A 17,969-nucleotide genomic window follows, 5' to 3' on the forward strand; every position below is an offset into this window, starting at 1 on the left:
GTTTGTTATCCCACTCGTAGCTGGGGAAGCTGAGGCTTAGAGAGGTCAAGCAAAACTCCACTGCTGAGGGATGGAGTGGGATCCAGGTCCCTGAGCCTGGGTTCCCACATGGTGCCACTCCAGGTGGACGCAGGCCCAGGAGATCCCTAAAGGTGCACCATCTCTGCTCTGCTGGTTGTTTCTCCAACAAGGGGTAGTCAGTGGTCCTTCCACACCCAGGAGGAGTGTTCAGAGGCTGGTCGTGGGCCCTGAGGGAAGGCACAGAGGGAGGAGTAGACTGGGGACATGGGACCCTCACCCACCCTCACCCAGGCCCCAAGCAACCCAGCAACGTACACGAAGGTGCCAATGGGCAGAGGGTCAGGGCACAGAGGAGAGGACATAGGGAAAAATCCAGGATGTTAAGCAGGACTTGAGAAGAGCAGAGGGACTAGGGTCAGAAGAGCGGGGGAGAGAAGGGTTTGAAGGCTGGGCAGGAATCACTTGGCAAAATTTTAAAGGTAGTTGAAGATGAAGCCAGTGGGTGAGATGTCCTTGGCCAGAGCAGGGAGCAGAGAGGCAAGGGGTTGTGGGATGTGGCAGGGGTGGTGCAGCAGCTACAAGGATGGTGAGGGCTGGGCTGGGGGCTGCCATATACGTCAGAAAGGTGTGCAGCCAGCAAATCCATCGATGGAAGACTGCCATGTGAGGACTGGGTTCCAGGGCTTGGAAAGACCTTTAGCATTATACTGCAAACTCCTGTGTCCCCAGCACTGAGCACCATGCTGGGCTGTACACTAGGGGGTCTCTGATCTGGAGAAGCTTCTCCTACCTTTACAAAAGAAAACTAAGATGACATATGATGTGGCTGTCAGAGGAACATTGTGGGAGCTGCTCACAGTCCCCGTCCTTCCAGCACATGTCAAGAACGTGCTCAGAAGCGGCACTGGTAGTACAGCAGTGAGTATAGTTGGCCACTAAGAACATGCTCAGGGCTAGGGAGGGGAGGAGAGCTCAGATCTGGGCCGTGCTGATCTGGGAAGATCTCCTGGGGGAGGGCAGGATGGGGAGCATCGGAACAGGAGGTGGCCGCCGGGAGGGGTAGAGGGGTGGATGGAAGATGGGCAGGAGGAAACGAGGAGAGGTGGAGGGAAAAGGTGGGGAAGAGAAAGGAGGGGGAGAGAAATTCTGGTAGTTTCCATCACAATGATGAAGACAAAACGGCGGGGGAAAGAGTGGAGGAAGGACTGTAGGGGAGGGGGAGAGGAAGGGAATGGATTCCAGGCCATTCCCCTAAACAAAGGAGCAAGAGCCCCAAACCAGCCATCTTCAGATTCTCCTCCCTCCTGTGCTGCATGTGGCCGAGAGCCACAGTTCACCCGTGGGGCCCCAGCAGGGATCTCTGGGTGAGGGCATTTCCAGGGACAGAGCTGGCATGGGCTGAGTAGGGCCATAGTGGAATGGCAATCATACAGGGAACTGGGCCACCATGGAGCCAGCGACCCAGGATGGAGGTGCAGCAGGCAGTCTCTGGGGCTGTTTGGAGCAGGATGGCATTGTGCTCACAGGTCACTCCTACTGAGGCCTTTCTGGCCTGTGTCTGCCTGAGGCTGGACTCCTGGGGAGGGTCCAGACAGTCTTCGTTCTTGGCTCGCTTGTCCTCGAGAGATGCAATAGGAATTAAGTCTCATGTTCATAGCAGCTTCTTTGTTTGAACTCCAAACAGATGATTTCTGTCCTCGAGTTGCTCTTACTCTTATTAGCAGATACACATTGGAGGAGGACAGAAATGATGAAATAAGCCACCCAGGAATCTTTCCTTGCAAATTCCAGGCCGAGAGCAAGTCTTTCTCTGTGTCTTTTCTGTACTTTCTTCCAGATGAGTCCCTGAATTTCTCAGCCACCTGCCCCAACTACACCCTCTTTGCTCTTCCTCGTTCTCTCCAGCACTTGGAGGGCTTGTCCCCTCACACAGCCCCAGCCTGACTACGGGTATTTGAGAGAGGGAATGTGGTGATCCCTTTCCCCAGAGAACATGCAGAAGCACATGGCTCCCACCTGACCTTGGTTGGCTCTGTGCTGGGCTGTTCATGTCCCCTGCCAGGGAGAGGGTCACTCACACCTAACACCCCAGCAGAGAGCTGCTGTCCTCTATGGGTCATGTCTCCAGGAGGCCTGGGGCAGGGGGGTGAATGCCTGAATGATCTGCCCCTTTCTGGGAAAGAGGAGGACAGAGCTACGGTTGGATCCCCCTGATATTCTATCCAGTGGCCTGCCCTGTCCAGGGAAGTCCATCCCATCTCCACCCACAAAGCCCCTAAGGGGAAGCCAACAACCCAGAGAAGATTAATCAGGATAGGGATGGTGAGTGCCAGTGACACCCCCCTGGGGAGGCTGGGGCCTGGGGCAAATTACCTTATAACAGCAGGTTAATTAGATAAGACCCAAATTACATGAGCAAGGCTTGCAAGCCCAGCAATTTGAAGGTTTCATGTTGTTTCAGAGGTGGGGAGGACTTGATCTTTAGCTCAGCATAGAGAAAATGACTTCTTGCTCCCAGGCAAGCCAAACCCACGAATTAAGCACTTGACTGCCCCTCCGCAAGCCCCAGCACCAAGCACATATAAAGGCATCTGTCAGTCCTCACTGCAACCAGCAGAACCTTTGTGGGATTTCGCCTTCTTCCCTCCTGCATCTGAGCTCCATCTCCACCAGTAATATGAGCCGCCAATTCACCTGCAAGTCAGGAGCTGCCACCAAGGGGGGCTTTAGTGGCTGCTCAGCAGTGCTCTCGGGAGGCAGCTCGTCCTCCTTCCGGGCAGGGGGCAAAGGGCTCAGTGGAGGCTTTGGCAGTCGGAGCCTCTACAGCCTGGGGGGCAGCCGGAGCATCTCCCTCAATGTGGCCAGTGGCAGTGGGAAGAGCGGAAATTATGGATTTGGCCGGGGCCGGGCCAGCGGCTTTGCTGGCAGCATCTTCGGCAGTGTGGCTCTGGGACCTGTGTGCCCAACTGTGTGCCCACCTGGAGGCATTCATCAGGTCACCATCAATGAGAGCCTCCTGGCTCCCCTCAACGTGGAGCTGGATCCTGAGATCCAGAAAGTGCGTGCCCAGGAGCGGGAACAGATTAAGGCTCTGAACAACAAGTTTGCTTCCTTCATTGACAAGGTGGGTCTTACTAGGACCTGGAGAACCTGCCCTTCTCTTCTCTTCTTGGAACACAAGAGTTTGTGACAGCAGGAGGGATTGAGGTTAGATATGAGGAGGCGCTTACTGTGGACAAGGCAGGTACATTCTATCATCAGTGTGGCTTGTATAAGATTCTCTGTGTTGTCTTTCTACAGAGAAAACAAAGATAAGTCAATTTCTACTGGCAGAGGCTTATCAGGGGTACCAGCAGGAGGTCCAAAGAGAAGAGACCTGGTCCTTACTCTTGAGGGCCAGCTTGGTGCCACTACTAAGTCTAGGGGCCACATAGGCTATGTGCAGAAAAGGCCAGTGAGAGAGGATCTGCTCTGGAGTAACCAGGGAAGCCTCCCTTCCTATGGCATGCTGATCTTGTCAACTAGTCACTTGACCATTGGATCAGGAACATCAGTATGGTGTCATTCTAAGCCCTATGGATTCATGGATGTCTCTGCCACCAGCATCTGTTGCAGGCAGTTAAGGGCTCTCTTGAGAGGCAGGATAGTGCAGAGGGGAAGAGGTCTCCATAGTGCTCTGGAGTCAGGTCTGGTTTCAACCCTGCTCCATCACCAACCAGCTGTATGGCTTTGGGAAAGTTACTTGTCTTGTTTACCATCTCTGAAGTGGAGATAATAACCTACCTCTTGTAGTTGTTGATGGGTTTATAAAAGAAAATGCATATGTAGATCTTGCACAATGCCTGATACATACTAAATACTCCAAAAATGGTGGTTATCATATTATCATTTTTTATCTCTGGAAGCTCGGGGAGGGGTGTTGAGAAGGAGAGGAATCAAAGGTCTGGCAAGATCATCCAGTCCAGATAGGCTCCCGACTTTGGTAGATAAGAAAATGATTACCCCTATTTTATGAGTCAGCAGAGGCACACAAGTAAATGCTGTGCCCGAGAATGCTTAGGGGAAGGGCAAGGCGAGGCTGGACCCTCAGCCTCCCACCTTGTTGGCTGTATGACAGTCAGGCACCAAGGAAAGGTCCACCCAAAGCCAATGGCTGAGAAAGTCACATGACCATGGGAGCCTGCCTGCCCTGTAGCTCTAGATGTCTCGCATGGAGGATTCCCTCCTGCCCTCTGCTCAGCCTCAGGGGCTAGGACCGGCTCTGTGACTTCTCCCTCCTCTGAGACTTTTCACATCTGGAAGATCAAGGTATTCTGAGGACTGGGGTCTGGGGGATGGGCTGATTTGGCTGAGCTGGTTAAACCCTATGGAGGGGTGAAGTCTGAAGAGATATGGAAAGAAAGATGAACACGAAGACAGTCACATTTTGTGCACAAAGGTGGTGGTCTGCCTGGAGGGAAGGAGAAGGAGGCTCAAAGGCCTGGACAGTTCCAGAATAATTTTAACCTCTAGAGAAGGACAAATCCATTAACCTCAGGTAGCCAGAGAAGATGGGTAAATTTTATCAGCAATCCAGCTGTGTCCAGTAGTGCAGAGGTGTATTGTGCTATACTGGAGGTAGCATTTACTCTGTTGTTAATGCTCAGCCTCATGGATATACATGAAAAATTCAGGATTGGTTAAACCAAACCAAATGCTGGGTGATCTGCTAGATACAAACCGTGGTGGATAACCCTGTCTCAACACTGAATCCAAGACAGTCTTCCTATGTCCTGTGTTTCTGATTTTGGGGAACAAAACCTTGTTTAAACAGTAGCTGTGCTCATGTAGTCAATTTCTACTGTAGTCAATTTCTTCCCGTAATCTCATGTAGACTATGGGAAGTCACATTTTAAAAACCGTGCCCCCCAAAAGCAAACAAGAGAGGTGTGTGCAGATCAACCCCCTCTGATCAGTTTCCTGGCCCAGCAAGGAGCTGCAGTGGGATGGGGAGCCCCATGTGCCATGCTTGCTCTAGGGAACATGGTTCTGAGGAGCAGGACTAGGGGAGAGGCTACAGCCAAAGATCAAGATGGGGACTGATGCAGGAATTTTAAATACCCAGAAGCCCTTGGCTGCATTAAGTTTTGACATGTCATAAAATAAAAAGCAGACTTCCTTCTTCAGAATGGTCAACTTTTCTGAAAAGATGGACCCAGCCTGGCTCTGTCTTGTTATCTTCAGGCACGCCCACGCCCTGAGTTGGTTTGGCTATAGAGGGCTCTGGGTGATTGAATATATGGGTTACAGGGACACACATCTGGATTCAGTTCTGGCTCTACCACTTGTTAAACTTTAGGCCTTGGAAAAAGGCTAAGCTTCTCTATGCCTCAGTTTCTGCTCCATTGAATAGGGTTAATGATTTACCCACCTCATGCAGCTATAGTGAGGGGTAAAGGAGAAAATGCAGGTAGAGTGCTTTCCACAGTGCCCCATGAGTGACAGCTGTGACTATTTCTGTAGGAGCTCAACAGTTTCTGGGCTTTGGGCTCTAGGTTCGGTTCTTGGAGCAGCAGAACCAGGTGCTGGAGACCAAGTGGGAGCTGCTGCAGCAGCTGGACCTGAACAACTGCAGGAACAGCCTGGAGTCCGTTTATGAGGGCTACATCAGCAACTTGCGGAGGCAGCTGGAGACGCTGTCTGGGGACAGGGTGAGGCTGGATTCGGAGTTGAGGAACGTGCGAGATGTGGTGGAGGACTACAAGAAGAGGTGAGCAGGGAGGGCACCCCCTGTAACTAGACAACTGCCCCTACCCCTCTGAATGATCCCAGCAGTTACCCCACCTCAAACTTTTTGGAGGTAGGGATGCAGTGTTCCTGGACATTCCAAACAGAATCACCCCAACAAAACTTTGGAACTTGCTCCCTGATCCTCCAGCCTCTGGCCTGGCACTTAGGACAAATGTCCAGTTAGCTGGGCAGTGGTCAGAAGATTACCTCTGGCTCTAAGGTGAAGGAAACCTTGAGTAAACCACCCACATTCTCCCAGAGCTTCTGTGTTCTCATTGATGTAAGGGGGGCTGAGAATATCTACCTCCCAGAATGCCATGAGGAGACACTGGGGAAACACATATGGGAGCACTTTGTCCTTTGTAAGGCTTTATTCAAATTTGGGGGGAGCGGCTTGCTTCTTGCTTCCTCTGAGATTTCCCACAGGGCATTCATACCATATGCTCCTTCTTCATTTTCCAACCCAGATCTTCAACAATCTCCTTTTTTCAAACTTGATTTCAAACTTGTCCCCTCCTCCAGGAAGCCTTCCTTGCCTGGCTGAAAGATACAAACTGTGGTGGATAATCCTATCTCAACACTGAATCCAAGACAGTCTTCCCATGTCCTGTGTTGCTGATTTGGGGAATTTTGCCCTGTACTCTGCAGCCGCCAGCACCTGTGCCCCCTGACTGGCACGCTGCTGCTCACTCAGGGTCTTCCCTGGGCAAACAAGGGTTCTCAGTGAGATGTGTTAACCAAAGCCTTGGCATTCCCACAGGTATGAGGAGGAAATCAACAGGCGGACAGCTGCAGAGAATGAGTTTGTGCTGCTTAAGAAGGTGAGGGGTAGACAGGGCCCGATCCAGGGGCTGGCTGGGGACCAGGAGGAGCTGAGCCTGCCAGTGTGCTCTATCAGTCCCAAAGAGAACTGATTGGGAAATAGTGAGGGGAAGGCAGGGAAGACCTTCCAGACACAAGAATGAAAAGACAAGGAGGATGACGGTGAGAGGACCCTTACTGAGTGTTTAATGTGGGTGTGTCTTGTCCTTGAAGAAGCATAACAGAGGACGACACAAAGGGGCTTCCCCTGCAGCCTGGGACCTGGCTCAGACATCACAGGGATGCCTCTGACAGCGGCATGGCTGGAACTCCCTTCCTTAAAAGGGGGAGCAGATTCTCAGGATGGGGTGGGGCTGAGCTCTTTGCTCCTTCACCTCCTTTTCCACGAGCCACATGTGGAGAAGAGGGTGACCATGACTCCATGCAGAGGCAGCCACTGCCTCTTGGCTGCACCAGCAGTGACCAGGGATGGTTGGGGCATCTTTCAGGATGTGGACGCAGCTTATGCCAATAAGGTGGAGCTGCAGGCCAAGGTGGACTCCATGGACCAGGAGATCAAGTTCTTCAAGTGTCTCTTTGAAGCCGTAAGTCTGTCTCTCCACCCCATTCTTCTGAGGGTAAACTCTATCCTGGGGGCTGGGAGAGACACAGAGGCCCCAGCTCTCCGGGAGGCCCCCCTAGTTAGCCATTTGTCTCCCATTTCAGCCCTGAGAGACCCTCCATCTCCACCCTCTGCAGGAATCTGTCTGGGGCACAGCAGGGACCCGGCTTTGCCTAGGGAAGCAACAGCTTTGGGTTCCAGGGCTCTAAATTGGCATCACTGGGATTGGCTCACCTTGCCTGGGGGAGGTCATTGGCTTCTGGCTGTGGTCGAGCTGAGAAACCATCCTGGTTTCCCCTGCAGGAGATTGCTCAGATCCAGTCCCACATCAGTGACATGTCTGTCATCCTGTCTATGGACAATAACCGGAACCTGGACCTGGACAGCATCATTGATGAGGTCCGCGCCCAGTATGAGGAGATCGCCCTAAAGAGCAAGGCTGAAGCTGAGGCCCTGTACCAGACCAAGGTGAGCCATGGCTGGGGCCAGCCGGGTGACACGAGCAGGTGGGAGGGCTATGCCTGGCTGTGCCAGAACAGACACAGTATTAAGTTCAGTGTTCATCGTGTCTTGACCCCCCATCATCACCAACCCCAAGACACCATGTACTCCTATGACACGCTCATCATTCTCATCCATGGCTCTGTGGTTTGGGTCCCCAGTTCCAGGAGCTGCAGCTGGCAGCCGGCCGGCATGGGGATGACCTCAAAAACACCAAGAATGAAATCTCAGAGCTTACTAGGCTCATCCAGAGAATCCGCTCAGAGATTGAGAATGTGAAGAAGCAGGTAAGGGGGCCTCGGCCTGTGGCCAAGGCAGGTGAGCATGAGTGGAAGGCTGAGTTGGACTCCCAAATTTCTGCCCATGAAGGAGAGGAAGCCGATGAGGTCACTGCCTCAGACACTTGGGCAGGACATCTTGGGGCACCTCATTTCTTACTCACTCCAAGGATCTCTGCTTTAAGCCCCTCCCCCAGGAAGCCAGGCTGGGCTAGGACCTCCCCCATCCCCACCAATGTGCTCTCATGGCACCTGTGCTCCCTGTACTTGTCACACTCTGTAATTGCCTGACACCTGCCTGTCCCCCCACTGCCACTAGACTGAAAGGACACAGGGATCTGGCTGCTTTGTGCCCTGTTGTTTCCCCAGCATCTAGCACAGTTCCTGACACATGATAGCAGCTTAATGAACATTTGTTGATTTAACAATTGAGAAGGAGAAATGTGCTCAGGGAGCACCCACTGAAGTGCCTTATTAGGGACTTACTAGGGGCCATTTCCAGGAACATAGGATGCAGCCTTGGCTTTAGTAGGTGGAGACACAAAATGCACATACAAAATAAAAACAGCAGCAGCACCTATCATTTTATCACATTTAATCCTCACAGAGAGAGGCAACAGTTCCCATCCTCATTGTTTTGGAGAGTATAAATGGGTTACTCTGTGGGCAAGAGGCAGATCTGTGATCTGAATCAAGTTCCCCTGATTCCTAGCCCAGTGCTCTTTCCACTATCCCACAGGCTTTTAGACTTAGCAGCTCTGTGACCTTGGGGAAGGTACTTGTTCTCACTTCACAGGGTGTTGTAAGGACTAAATGAGCTAAGGTTTGTAAACAGAATACACAGTGAGGAGCATAGTGCTGGGCATACAGTAAGCACTCAGCAAACAATAGCTGCTCCTGGGGAGTCTCCTTCCCTGTGCCCCTCATCTGTGGTTTCATACACCTAGGCAGCTGCTGTCATTGCACCTCCCACACCAGATTCCAGTGACCTCTCCTCTCAGACCTTAAACAACTCAGGAGCGGAAAGCCACTCTTCCTCTCACTCACTTTGTATCCTTGGCACAGTGTGGCTAAGTAAATGTCTTTGTACTAAATTTAACTATGCTCAACCAACCATGATCTCAGGAGGGCAGAGATGCATGATTTCTGATCAGCACAAACATCTAAACACAAGGGAATGGAGCTAGAGCCCAGGAAGGACTTGCCAGCCCCAGAAGGGGTTCCAGCTAGAACAGAAGCGTGGTGGCGTATAGGGTGGAGGTGGGCACCTCTGCCTGGGATCATAAGAAGCAGAGGGATTTGGATGTGGATGATTCCAATGACCCCTTCCAGTTTCTGAGCTTCTCCAATTCCTTGTTTAGGCTTCCAACCTGGAGACGGCCATTGCTGATGCCGAGCAGCGAGGGGACAATGCCCTGAAGGACGCCCGGGCCAAGCTGGATGAGCTGGAGGGCGCCTTGCACCAGGCCAAGGAGGAGCTGGCCCGGATGCTGCGGGAGCACCAGGAGCTCCTGAGCCTGAAGCTGGCCCTTGACATGGAGATCGCCACCTACCGCAAGCTGCTGGAGGGAGAGGAGTGCAGGTGAAGGGCGTGCTCTAGCAGGCAGGCCCCAGGGTTTTGGGAAGAACCAGAAAGCCTAAGACATCCTAATTCAGAAAAGATGAGCTCTTGGGGAATTATGGGTGGTGATGATAGAAATAATAATAGTAATTAATAATACTACTATGAGTGGATATGATTATCCATTGATAATGTCCTGTGAGTGCTTACTTCAGAGCAGGCACTTTGCTACATGGTATGTGTGCTAGGTGGATTAGCCCATTCAATCCTCACAACTTCTCTGGGTACACTAGGAACATCCTTCTGCCCCCTCCCCCCAGCCCCATCACTCTATTAGGATTTCTTGTTCTACCTTCCTTACCTGTCCAGGTGCAACACAAGCTTGTTGGGAGGTGTGCTGGGGCAGCCAATCCAGCTCCCTTCATTCTAGGGAGATGGGAAGGCTCAGGCATGGGCCTGACCCTGGGAAGGGGGGATACTGCCCCCACATGGGGCACCTCTTTCAAACTAGTGTTCTACTAGGGTTGTTGCCTGGTTACCCCAAAGATTCAGGGGTGGTCCCCAAAGCTTCTCAGGCTCTGCTCGTGTCAACGAAGCCCTGAAATTTCTACAGGTGCCCATTGGGTTCAGAAACCCACATCAGGCCAGTGGGGGCAGTAGCTTTGAAGAGACTGTGTGTTGGATGACTGCTATCTCTTATTTTGTTTCTCTCCTTAACAGGATGTCAGGAGAATTTCCCTCCCCTGTCAGCATCTGTGAGTACTTTTATGCTTTGACCTAAAAATGTACAGTCTTCAGACTGGAAAAGACCTTAGTCACACTCTGTATATGTAGATGAGGAATCTGAGAACCAGAGAGAGAAAAGCTTTGCCTGAGATCGCAGAGCCATGGCCAGAAATGAGCTCTCCTGAGTCCCAGCCCAGGGATCCTTTGTCCTTATCACTCTGTCTGTTCCCAGGGGATGGCATCCAGGAAAGACTTTTCAGGGGGGTATGCAGGATAATGATGTAGGGGTCTGTGTGAGGCTTGGGGAGCCAGGTTTGCAAGTTGCCATCAGACCTGGGCTGGAGAACTAAAGAATGAGGGACCTCGGAGGTCAGGCTGACAGCACTGGATCTCTGGGTTTCTCAGAGGGGCTAAACCAGAGCTTCAGAAAGATGCCATCTGTGGGACAGCTAGCAGGAGGGACAGTTGAAGGCTGGGAAGTTTAGTGAAGAGACTCATAGAAGGGGCAGTGGATGGTATTCAGAAGGACAGGTGGATGCCTGGGTACCTGGATCAAGGAGATGGGCCTCTGAGTGTGAATGGGGCAAGACTCAGACACATTGGGTAAAAGCAAGCCAAGGACATGGGGAAGCCATCTTTGGGATACTCTCCCCGGGGAAGGGAGCAGCTGTGACTGGGGCCCCACCCAACTATTGCTCCAAGAAGAGCCATGTCTGCCCTGGGGAAGGGAGAGCTCCTCTAGCTCTACCTGCGTGGGCGTTGACTGCTGCTGTCCCTCTGCAGCCATCATTAGCAGCACCAGTGGCGGCGGCAGCTATGGCTTCCGGCCCAGCACGGTCAGCGGCGGCTACGTGGCCAACAGCACCAGCTGCATCTCTGGAGTATGCAGCGTCCGTGGCGGGGAGGGCAGGAGCCGGGGCAGTGCCAGCGATTACAAGGATAGCCCAGGGAAGGGCTCCAGCCTGAGTGCCCCTTCCAAGAAGGCCAGTCGGTAGAGAGGGTTGCCCCGGGCCCTCCTCACCCACAACCTGGCTCTGGCTCCCACACCGTGCTCCTCCTCCACCCTGCTGGTCCTGCTCCTATACACCTGGTGCTGGCCTTGGCCACCCTGCTTCTCCCAGCCTGTGTCCTTCTGAGCCTGGGCAGGTCTGGATGACCAAGCTGGATAAACTCCTCCCTGCACACTCCCGGCATTTGCCTCAGCTTTGGTCCCCTCGCCACATCACTGGCTCTGCCCGGCTCCCAGCCTTTCCTCCTCTGCCAGCCTCTGGCTCAGTTGCTAACTACTTGCCTGCTCCCTGGGCCTCAGGCCGAGGCCCCTCACACACTGGGGACTTTGTGTTGTTCCTGCCTGTGCTAGGAGCTGGCTCTGTGCTAAAGAGGACTGAGGACAAAAAACCAAGAGTGGCCCACTCCCAACCCCACCCTGGCTCAGTCTCATGGCCCACTCTGAGTGGGACCAAGGACAACTCAGGGTCTCTTTCTTCACTCTCCTGCACCCAGAGCAGAGAAGAGGAGGCACCGTTCACTTCTCCCTTGTTCTGAAAGGCCCTCCCTTCTGCATCCTCAATAAACAGCACAATCTGATGGCTTGTTCTCTGAGCATTCGAAATGTGCACATGTACCTTCTTGATCCAGATGCTCATGTGAGCATGCACCATGCACTTGCATGGACACATGCAGCCCAAACACAGACACACACAAGTACACCATTGTGTAGCACCCGTGGCGCAAGGCAGCTGGGCTGTGGAGCAGCTTCTGGGAGGAGTGGGGAGGTGAGGCAGGGCGAGAAGAAAGGAGAAGCCCAGAAGGCTGTGTGCATCCTTTCAACAGAAGTATGAGCTGCTTCCAGTGACAGAAATGGCCATGTTCCTGACAGGGACCCTGGCCTTTTTCTAGGACTGGATCTTTCCTGTGGGAAAATGGGGACTCAATAGACAGGCAACTGCATCTGCCCAACCCTTTCCCCACTCCTCAGTGGCCTGGTCTCTGGAGGGGCAGGACAGTCAGCTAGCAGGTGGTGGAGCTGCTGGGGATCCCCACTCTGGGCCTCTCTGCTGGAAAGATGAGATAACTGACAGGTCCTGGGAAGCTGAGGCTGGAGTGGGGTGCTGTAGGGGGGGCCCACTATGGGGCCAGGCAGGGTGTGAATTTCCTTGACTGTGCAACTGGCACCTCTGTGGACACACTGCTGTCAGCCCTATGGAACCACTATGGTGATGGCCAGTCCAACCCTGTGGTGAGGAGGGGTATAGGGGGGTGGACAGAGAGATTCCCCAGGCCAGCTTTGTCAGTGGCTAGAGGGGGCTAGAGGAGAGAAGGGGCATGTATGGTGGATGGGACGCCAAAGCCTGCACAGGTAGTGGGCACCAATCTATCCTCAGGGTAAACGCACTGCATGGCGTTGTCTGGGGAAGGGGAGAGAGTTTCTATTTCATAGAGGAGCAGGGGTGCCTGGGGTTGGGGCTGTGCTGGGGGGTCATTGGAGGAGGGCTGGGGCAAGAAGAGCAAGTGGAGTGGTGGATGGAGGTGGAGGCTTTGGAGGAAGTAATGGGTGGGCTAGGTTGGTGGCTAGAATGTTCAGAGAAGTGGCTAGGGCTTGGGGCAAGGCCACAGAGCCAGGCTTGAAAGCCCCGCCACCCAGGAGGTAACCATCAGCCAGAGCCTCCTGGCTGCCCTTCCCCTGGAGGTCAACACTGCCATTCAGCAGGTGGGGGGACAGATCTAGATCAACAAGTTCGCTTCCTTGGTTGACAAGGGAAGCTTGGGTGCATGTGTGCATGGGTGCGTGTGTTTCCAATACTGGGCACAGACACTGCCAATTCCTCAGTGAAGGCCCCACACAGACTTGCTGCCTCTGCTACCTGTTCCTTTTGGGACAAGAAGGACCGAGGTGGGATAGAGAAGTTTCCAGTTAAGAGGCTTAAAGAAACAGCTAGATTCTCAAATTTGGAGTGGAGGCTTCTCTAGATGCTGCTGGTTTATCACTCGGATTTGGGGAGGGAGTGAAGGACTCTCCCACCTCCCTTTATCCCCAGGGCTCACAGGGGACTCCTGAGTGGGCAGAGTTATACTGGGTTCTGAGTCTGTTCTATGGAGCTGCAGAACAGGTGCTGGAGACTGGAGCCCCGTCACAGGAGACAGTAGCGAGCCCTACCCCGAGACTCGTGGCAGGGACCTGTGCTGTCAGCTTGGCAGGTCCCAGTATGAGTGAGAGAGCTCAGCTGGATGACAGACCAGGCAGGGATGGGTGGACGACGCTGGGAGCAAGTGAGGGCTCTGGGGGAAGGGAATAATGACTAGCAGGCAGGGTGGCCACTATGTTACGTCTTGTGAGTCTACACAGTCATTGGTCATGGTTGCCGAGAACAGTGATTTACACAGGCTGAAAAACACCTGAAAACTTAAAAAAATACTGACATCTGAGCCCCTACCCCAAAACGATTAAGTCAGGCTACTGGGAGCAGGGCCCAAGCATTCATGGCTATCTTTTGAAAATTAGCAAAGGGATTCTAATGAGCAGCCAGAGCTGAGAAGCACTGGCCTAGTATGATCTCAGGGATCTTGTGATCACGTTCAGATCCAGAGGGAAAGAATGGCATAACTGATTAGTAATGACTGCCACGGTCACAGGGACAGGTAGTTAAGGTGCACGTTTGTTCTCCCTGATGGGTGCCTACCTGTCACTTTACAGCTTACAAAGCACTTTCATACCCACCGTCTGAGAACAGCACTAGGAGTGAGGGAATGTTGCTGTTGTCATCTTATAGGTAAAGAAATTGAGGATTAGAGCCCTTCCCTACTTTTAACCACCCTGGGCTGGAGAAGACCCCAAAGGCACCCTTTTTACTGCTTAGCTTTTAGGGGGCTGGGGGAGGGAGTGGGTGCAGGGCTCTGGCTTACAGGTCTGGACCGGAGTTTGTCCTTGGCAGAGCTGCCACCTGCCTGCTCCTCCCACCTGGCAGTTTCCAGGAGAAGATCAACCACTGGGTAAATGTGGGACGACTCAGTGGGGCCCTGGCTCCTCTCAAGGCTCTGGTGTCCTTAGGTGGGGTGGTCTCTGTACTGTACAGAAGGAACTGCTCTATTTCACCAGCAGGAACCAGAATGTCAGCAGGTCAGTCACCAGGTGTGGTGAGATGCTGGGGTGTTTCTGGGGCTGGACACAGAGGCTGGTCCACGACAGCAGCAGAAGCAGCTGGACAGCTCCACTGGGCAGGGATCGCTTATGCAAGAGAGCCTGGGGCGGGGCAAGGGCAGGACTAGGAGGGCATCTGAGAGCTAGAGGGGGCTGTGTTTGCCACGACTATGGCAGAAGAGGAGAGGAGAGGAGTCAGAGATCCCTTTCCTCAAATGCGGACGTGACAGCTGTGATGCTTGACAAGTGCCCCTTGCTTTCAGACAGCCTGTCTCTTCTCACCACCTCACCTTACATTCCTCTCCATCGCCTCTCCTAACACCAGTGACCAGAGACTAATTTGTCTTCCAAGCATGTGCCTGGCACACCATGTGCACTCAGCTGTGATTTCCAGGCTGTCACTGTGGATGCCGACAGCAACCTACCCTGAGGGCACCCAGCTGGAGGCGTCTCATAGCAGGTTGAGCCAGATACAGCCCAGTTGGGGGAATACCTGGGGTAGCTGTGGGTTAAGCTAGCTGCAGACATGGAAGTTGGCACCCTCAGGACACCTCTGGAGGGTAGGGAAGTATGAGGGGTCCCACTGAGGTGGCAGAGGGCCTCCTGCCTTGGCCACTGCTCAGATCTTTTCCTCCATCTGTGAAGCCTCATCTTCAAGGCCCTTTCCTACATTCCATGCCCAAAGTACCAGGAGGGGAAGTGGAAACTGATGTTCATGGAGTGCCTACCATGGGCCAGGCTCTGGAGGCTGGGCACGGCACCTGCGTCATGTCTCCGAGGTGGGTGTTATTATTCCTAAGACAGAGACGTACTAAGTCCAGGGCTGCAGAGCCAGGATTCAGTGAGCTGTCTCATCAAAGCCTACACTCTTTCCATACTGCCACCCTGCCTCCCAGTATGGGAACCGTCACTTCTGCCCACCCAGCTGCTGCCCGTTCCCACCCTACCCCGGCGCCCTGCTGGCTCTCTGCCCATTTTCTGTTGGAACCTCTGTCATATCCGTCAGCCGAAGCCTGAGGTCTCTGGGTCCCAGGCACTGGGCTAGGTCCCCTCCTCCCTTGGCTTTCTTACTGGAGGCTGCCTCCAGAGGCTCTGGCCCGCTGTCACCTCTAGGTCACAGAGGCCTACCCCTTCAACGGCAGGGAGCCTGAGGACAGCAGAGGTGCTGTGGGCCCCGGGTGGGAGCAGGGGGGATGGCAAAGAGGATGAGAGGAGGCAGTGGTGGCCTGGGGCGTGGAGCCAGTGTGGGGTGGGTGGGGTGACTTGCGGGGAGAGGGGCTGAAGCAGACTGGGATGTGTGGTTTACCCGGCACTCTGGGGCAGATGCATCAAAATGAAATCCAAGACCAGCAAACAGGATCTGGAGAAGCAAGAAGGAGACAGCCCGGCTGTGTGAGTTGACTTTTTGGACACTGTCCTGTCTTTGGACATCAGTGTGGGGGCCAGCCCAGTTGGCTGAAGATGGCCACCACCTCTGTAAATACCCATGACAGAGGCATCTCCTCTTTTCTTAAGGAGACTCCGGAGTCCTCGTGTCTTACATCCTGGCCTTAGGAAAGCTCTGCCTTGTGTCTGACCCACATCTCCAGCTACAAAGGACCTTGCTCCCCGTGGCTCACCCACAGCACTGCCCAGCAATGCAGATGGTCTCTTATCAGCTCACTCAGCACTTGGCCTGCCCAGGGCCAGGAATTCTCAGGTCCCGTAGTCTGACCCCAGGGTCCCAAATCTCTAAGGTCCCCTCATCCAGCTGTGGCCTTCTCACAGCACCAGCTCACCGAGGGATGATTTTCTCAAGCCCAAGTTTCTGCCTTAGCTATTTCTTCATTCAAGACTAGAATATAATTGTGGCCCATTGCTGGTGCTGGTGGAAGGGAGAGAAAGAACCACTGATCATCCAGAAATGAAAGATAGACCATAAAACAGATAATTCAGGATGATCCAAGGATTATGTCCATTTACAAGAAATAGGAAACATTCATCCTCTGGAAACCAGCTGCTCCCACTTGGTCTTGATTTCTTTTGCTTTGAATGGATCTTTGATGGTTCTAGAATCCAGCCAAATCAGGAGAGAGGGGCCTCTGGATTGCCATGGAAAATCCTCAAAACAAGAAAAAGGAGGACAAATCATAACACTGGACTGCTCTAGGGATGGGTGGGACAAAGGAGGGTGGTGGGAAGATTCTTGCTCCATTTTCTCCCCCAAGCAAGCAAGGGGAGCATCTGGGAAGGGGCCGCGTGCAGGCTGAGGTAGGCTTGGAAGAGGCCGTTGGTGGGGACGCCACACCCCCTGAGGCCAGAAAGACTGGGGTGTTCCCTCTGCATGTCCAAGCCCCAGGGCTCTCCAGGCCTGGGACCTCTTAGTCCACGGTCAGGTCAGGGGTGATGGAGGGCACTTTCCCAACTCAGTGGGAGGCCGCCGCACCAAGACCCTCAAGTGTCCTTCGTGCTTTCTGGGCAGCATTGCTACACCTGGGTAAGCGCCCTGCCTGAGAGAGTGCTGAGCAAGCCCAGAGCACCAGGCTACTAGGGCCAGACCCGAGTCCACCACCGGCTAGGGTTTCAGATCCGGTGCTAGGGCTGCTGGCCTTTTATTTTGCCAAAATGCGGCACTAAAAAAGCAACAATTACCACCTGGTCAATTCATAAAAGAAAGGGACAATTTAACAGCAGGAGCTCACTCTTTGAATAATTCAGTCCTCTAAATGAAATAAAGTTAGCTGCATGCAAAACTTCCTGCATTGCACTTATTTTTCTCAATTGCTCCAAACATGGGGAAAATGCACCATGTGTGGGCCCTGTCTCAGCACTTATTGTGCCACTCTTTGTACCTTAATGTCCTCATCTAAACAGTGGGGACAAGACCATACTGTCAACTGCACAGCATTAGAAACACATCAGAAGGGAGAATGAAGGGAAGCCTGCAGAAAGGCAGCACGACTACCCAACACCAGGAATGATGACGGTGGGGAGGACGCTGGGGGCATCCTGCAGAGGCCGTGTGCGTGGAGACCAGGGCCCGGGCGCTGGTGTGGACGTCAGCAGAGGTGCCACTTCCAGAGAGTTCATTAACCTCTCTGTGTCTGTTTCCTCTTCTGCAAAAGTGAGGATAATAACAATAACAATTACCATAATAGTAATATGAACCACTTCCTAGCATTGTTGTGGTCCAGACATAAAATGCCAGGCTCATAGTAAGAGCTCAATAAATGTTAACCATAATGACAGTAATAATAATAATTGCTATTATTAGACACACTGATAGCTACCCAGGAAGCTGTGGGTAATTTTTAGGGGTTCACAGGGAACTCTGGTCTTAAATCAATTTCCCAGCAGTGGGAGTGCTTGTCTCCTTTCTTCATCTTATGCCGCAGACCGGAGCATGTTAGTCCTTGCTCTGAAACTTTGCCTCCTTCAGAGGCTGATCCAGAGCTTGAGAGCCTGTAACTTCCTTCTTCATCTCTCCTCAGGTGTTATTAGTCCATTTCTGCTGCTTATAACAAAATACTTGGAACTGGGTACTTTGTAAGAAAACAAAATTTATTGCTTACA

General features: G+C 53.0%; 1 protein-coding gene across 2 annotated transcripts; it reads left to right on the top strand.

The window, feature by feature from the left end:
• Positions 1 to 1,570: 1,570 nt before the first annotated feature.
• Positions 1,571 to 11,864, top strand: KRT71 (keratin 71). Of its 2 annotated transcripts, XM_008590292.1 has the most exons (10): positions 1,571 to 1,575; positions 2,680 to 3,145; positions 5,556 to 5,770; positions 6,551 to 6,611; positions 7,101 to 7,196; positions 7,517 to 7,681; positions 7,876 to 8,001; positions 9,354 to 9,574; positions 10,274 to 10,308; positions 11,063 to 11,630. In XM_008590292.1, the coding sequence occupies exons 2-10, from the start codon at positions 2,699 to 2,701 to the stop codon at positions 11,272 to 11,274; spliced, it is 1,578 nt and encodes a 525-aa protein (XP_008588514.1). In that variant the 5' UTR covers positions 1,571 to 1,575; positions 2,680 to 2,698; the 3' UTR covers positions 11,275 to 11,630. The 2 variants fall into 2 exon arrangements, with proteins under 2 accessions (XP_008588514.1, XP_008588513.1); XM_008590291.1 differs by lacking the exon at positions 1,571 to 1,575 and having other exon boundaries at positions 2,635 to 3,145; positions 11,063 to 11,864.
• Positions 11,865 to 17,969: the final 6,105 nt, after the last annotated feature.

Source organism: Galeopterus variegatus, unplaced genomic scaffold (assembly GCF_000696425.1).
Source record: "Galeopterus variegatus unplaced genomic scaffold, G_variegatus-3.0.2 Scaffold5981, whole genome shotgun sequence".
In the NCBI taxonomy this organism is placed as follows: Eukaryota; Metazoa; Chordata; class Mammalia; order Dermoptera; family Cynocephalidae; genus Galeopterus; species Galeopterus variegatus.

Bases quoted from the DNA above. Each gene is read 5' to 3' on its own strand.
- KRT71 (XM_008590292.1), top strand. From the start codon at position 2,699: ATGAGCCGCCAATTCACCTGCAAGTCAGGAGCTGCCACCAAGGGGGGC. The intron at 6,612-7,100 runs GTGAGGGGTAGA...GGCATCTTTCAG, and splicing joins AGTTTGTGCTGCTTAAGAAG to GATGTGGACGCAGCTTATGC. The intron at 7,197-7,516 runs GTAAGTCTGTCT...TTTCCCCTGCAG, and splicing joins TCAAGTGTCTCTTTGAAGCC to GAGATTGCTCAGATCCAGTC.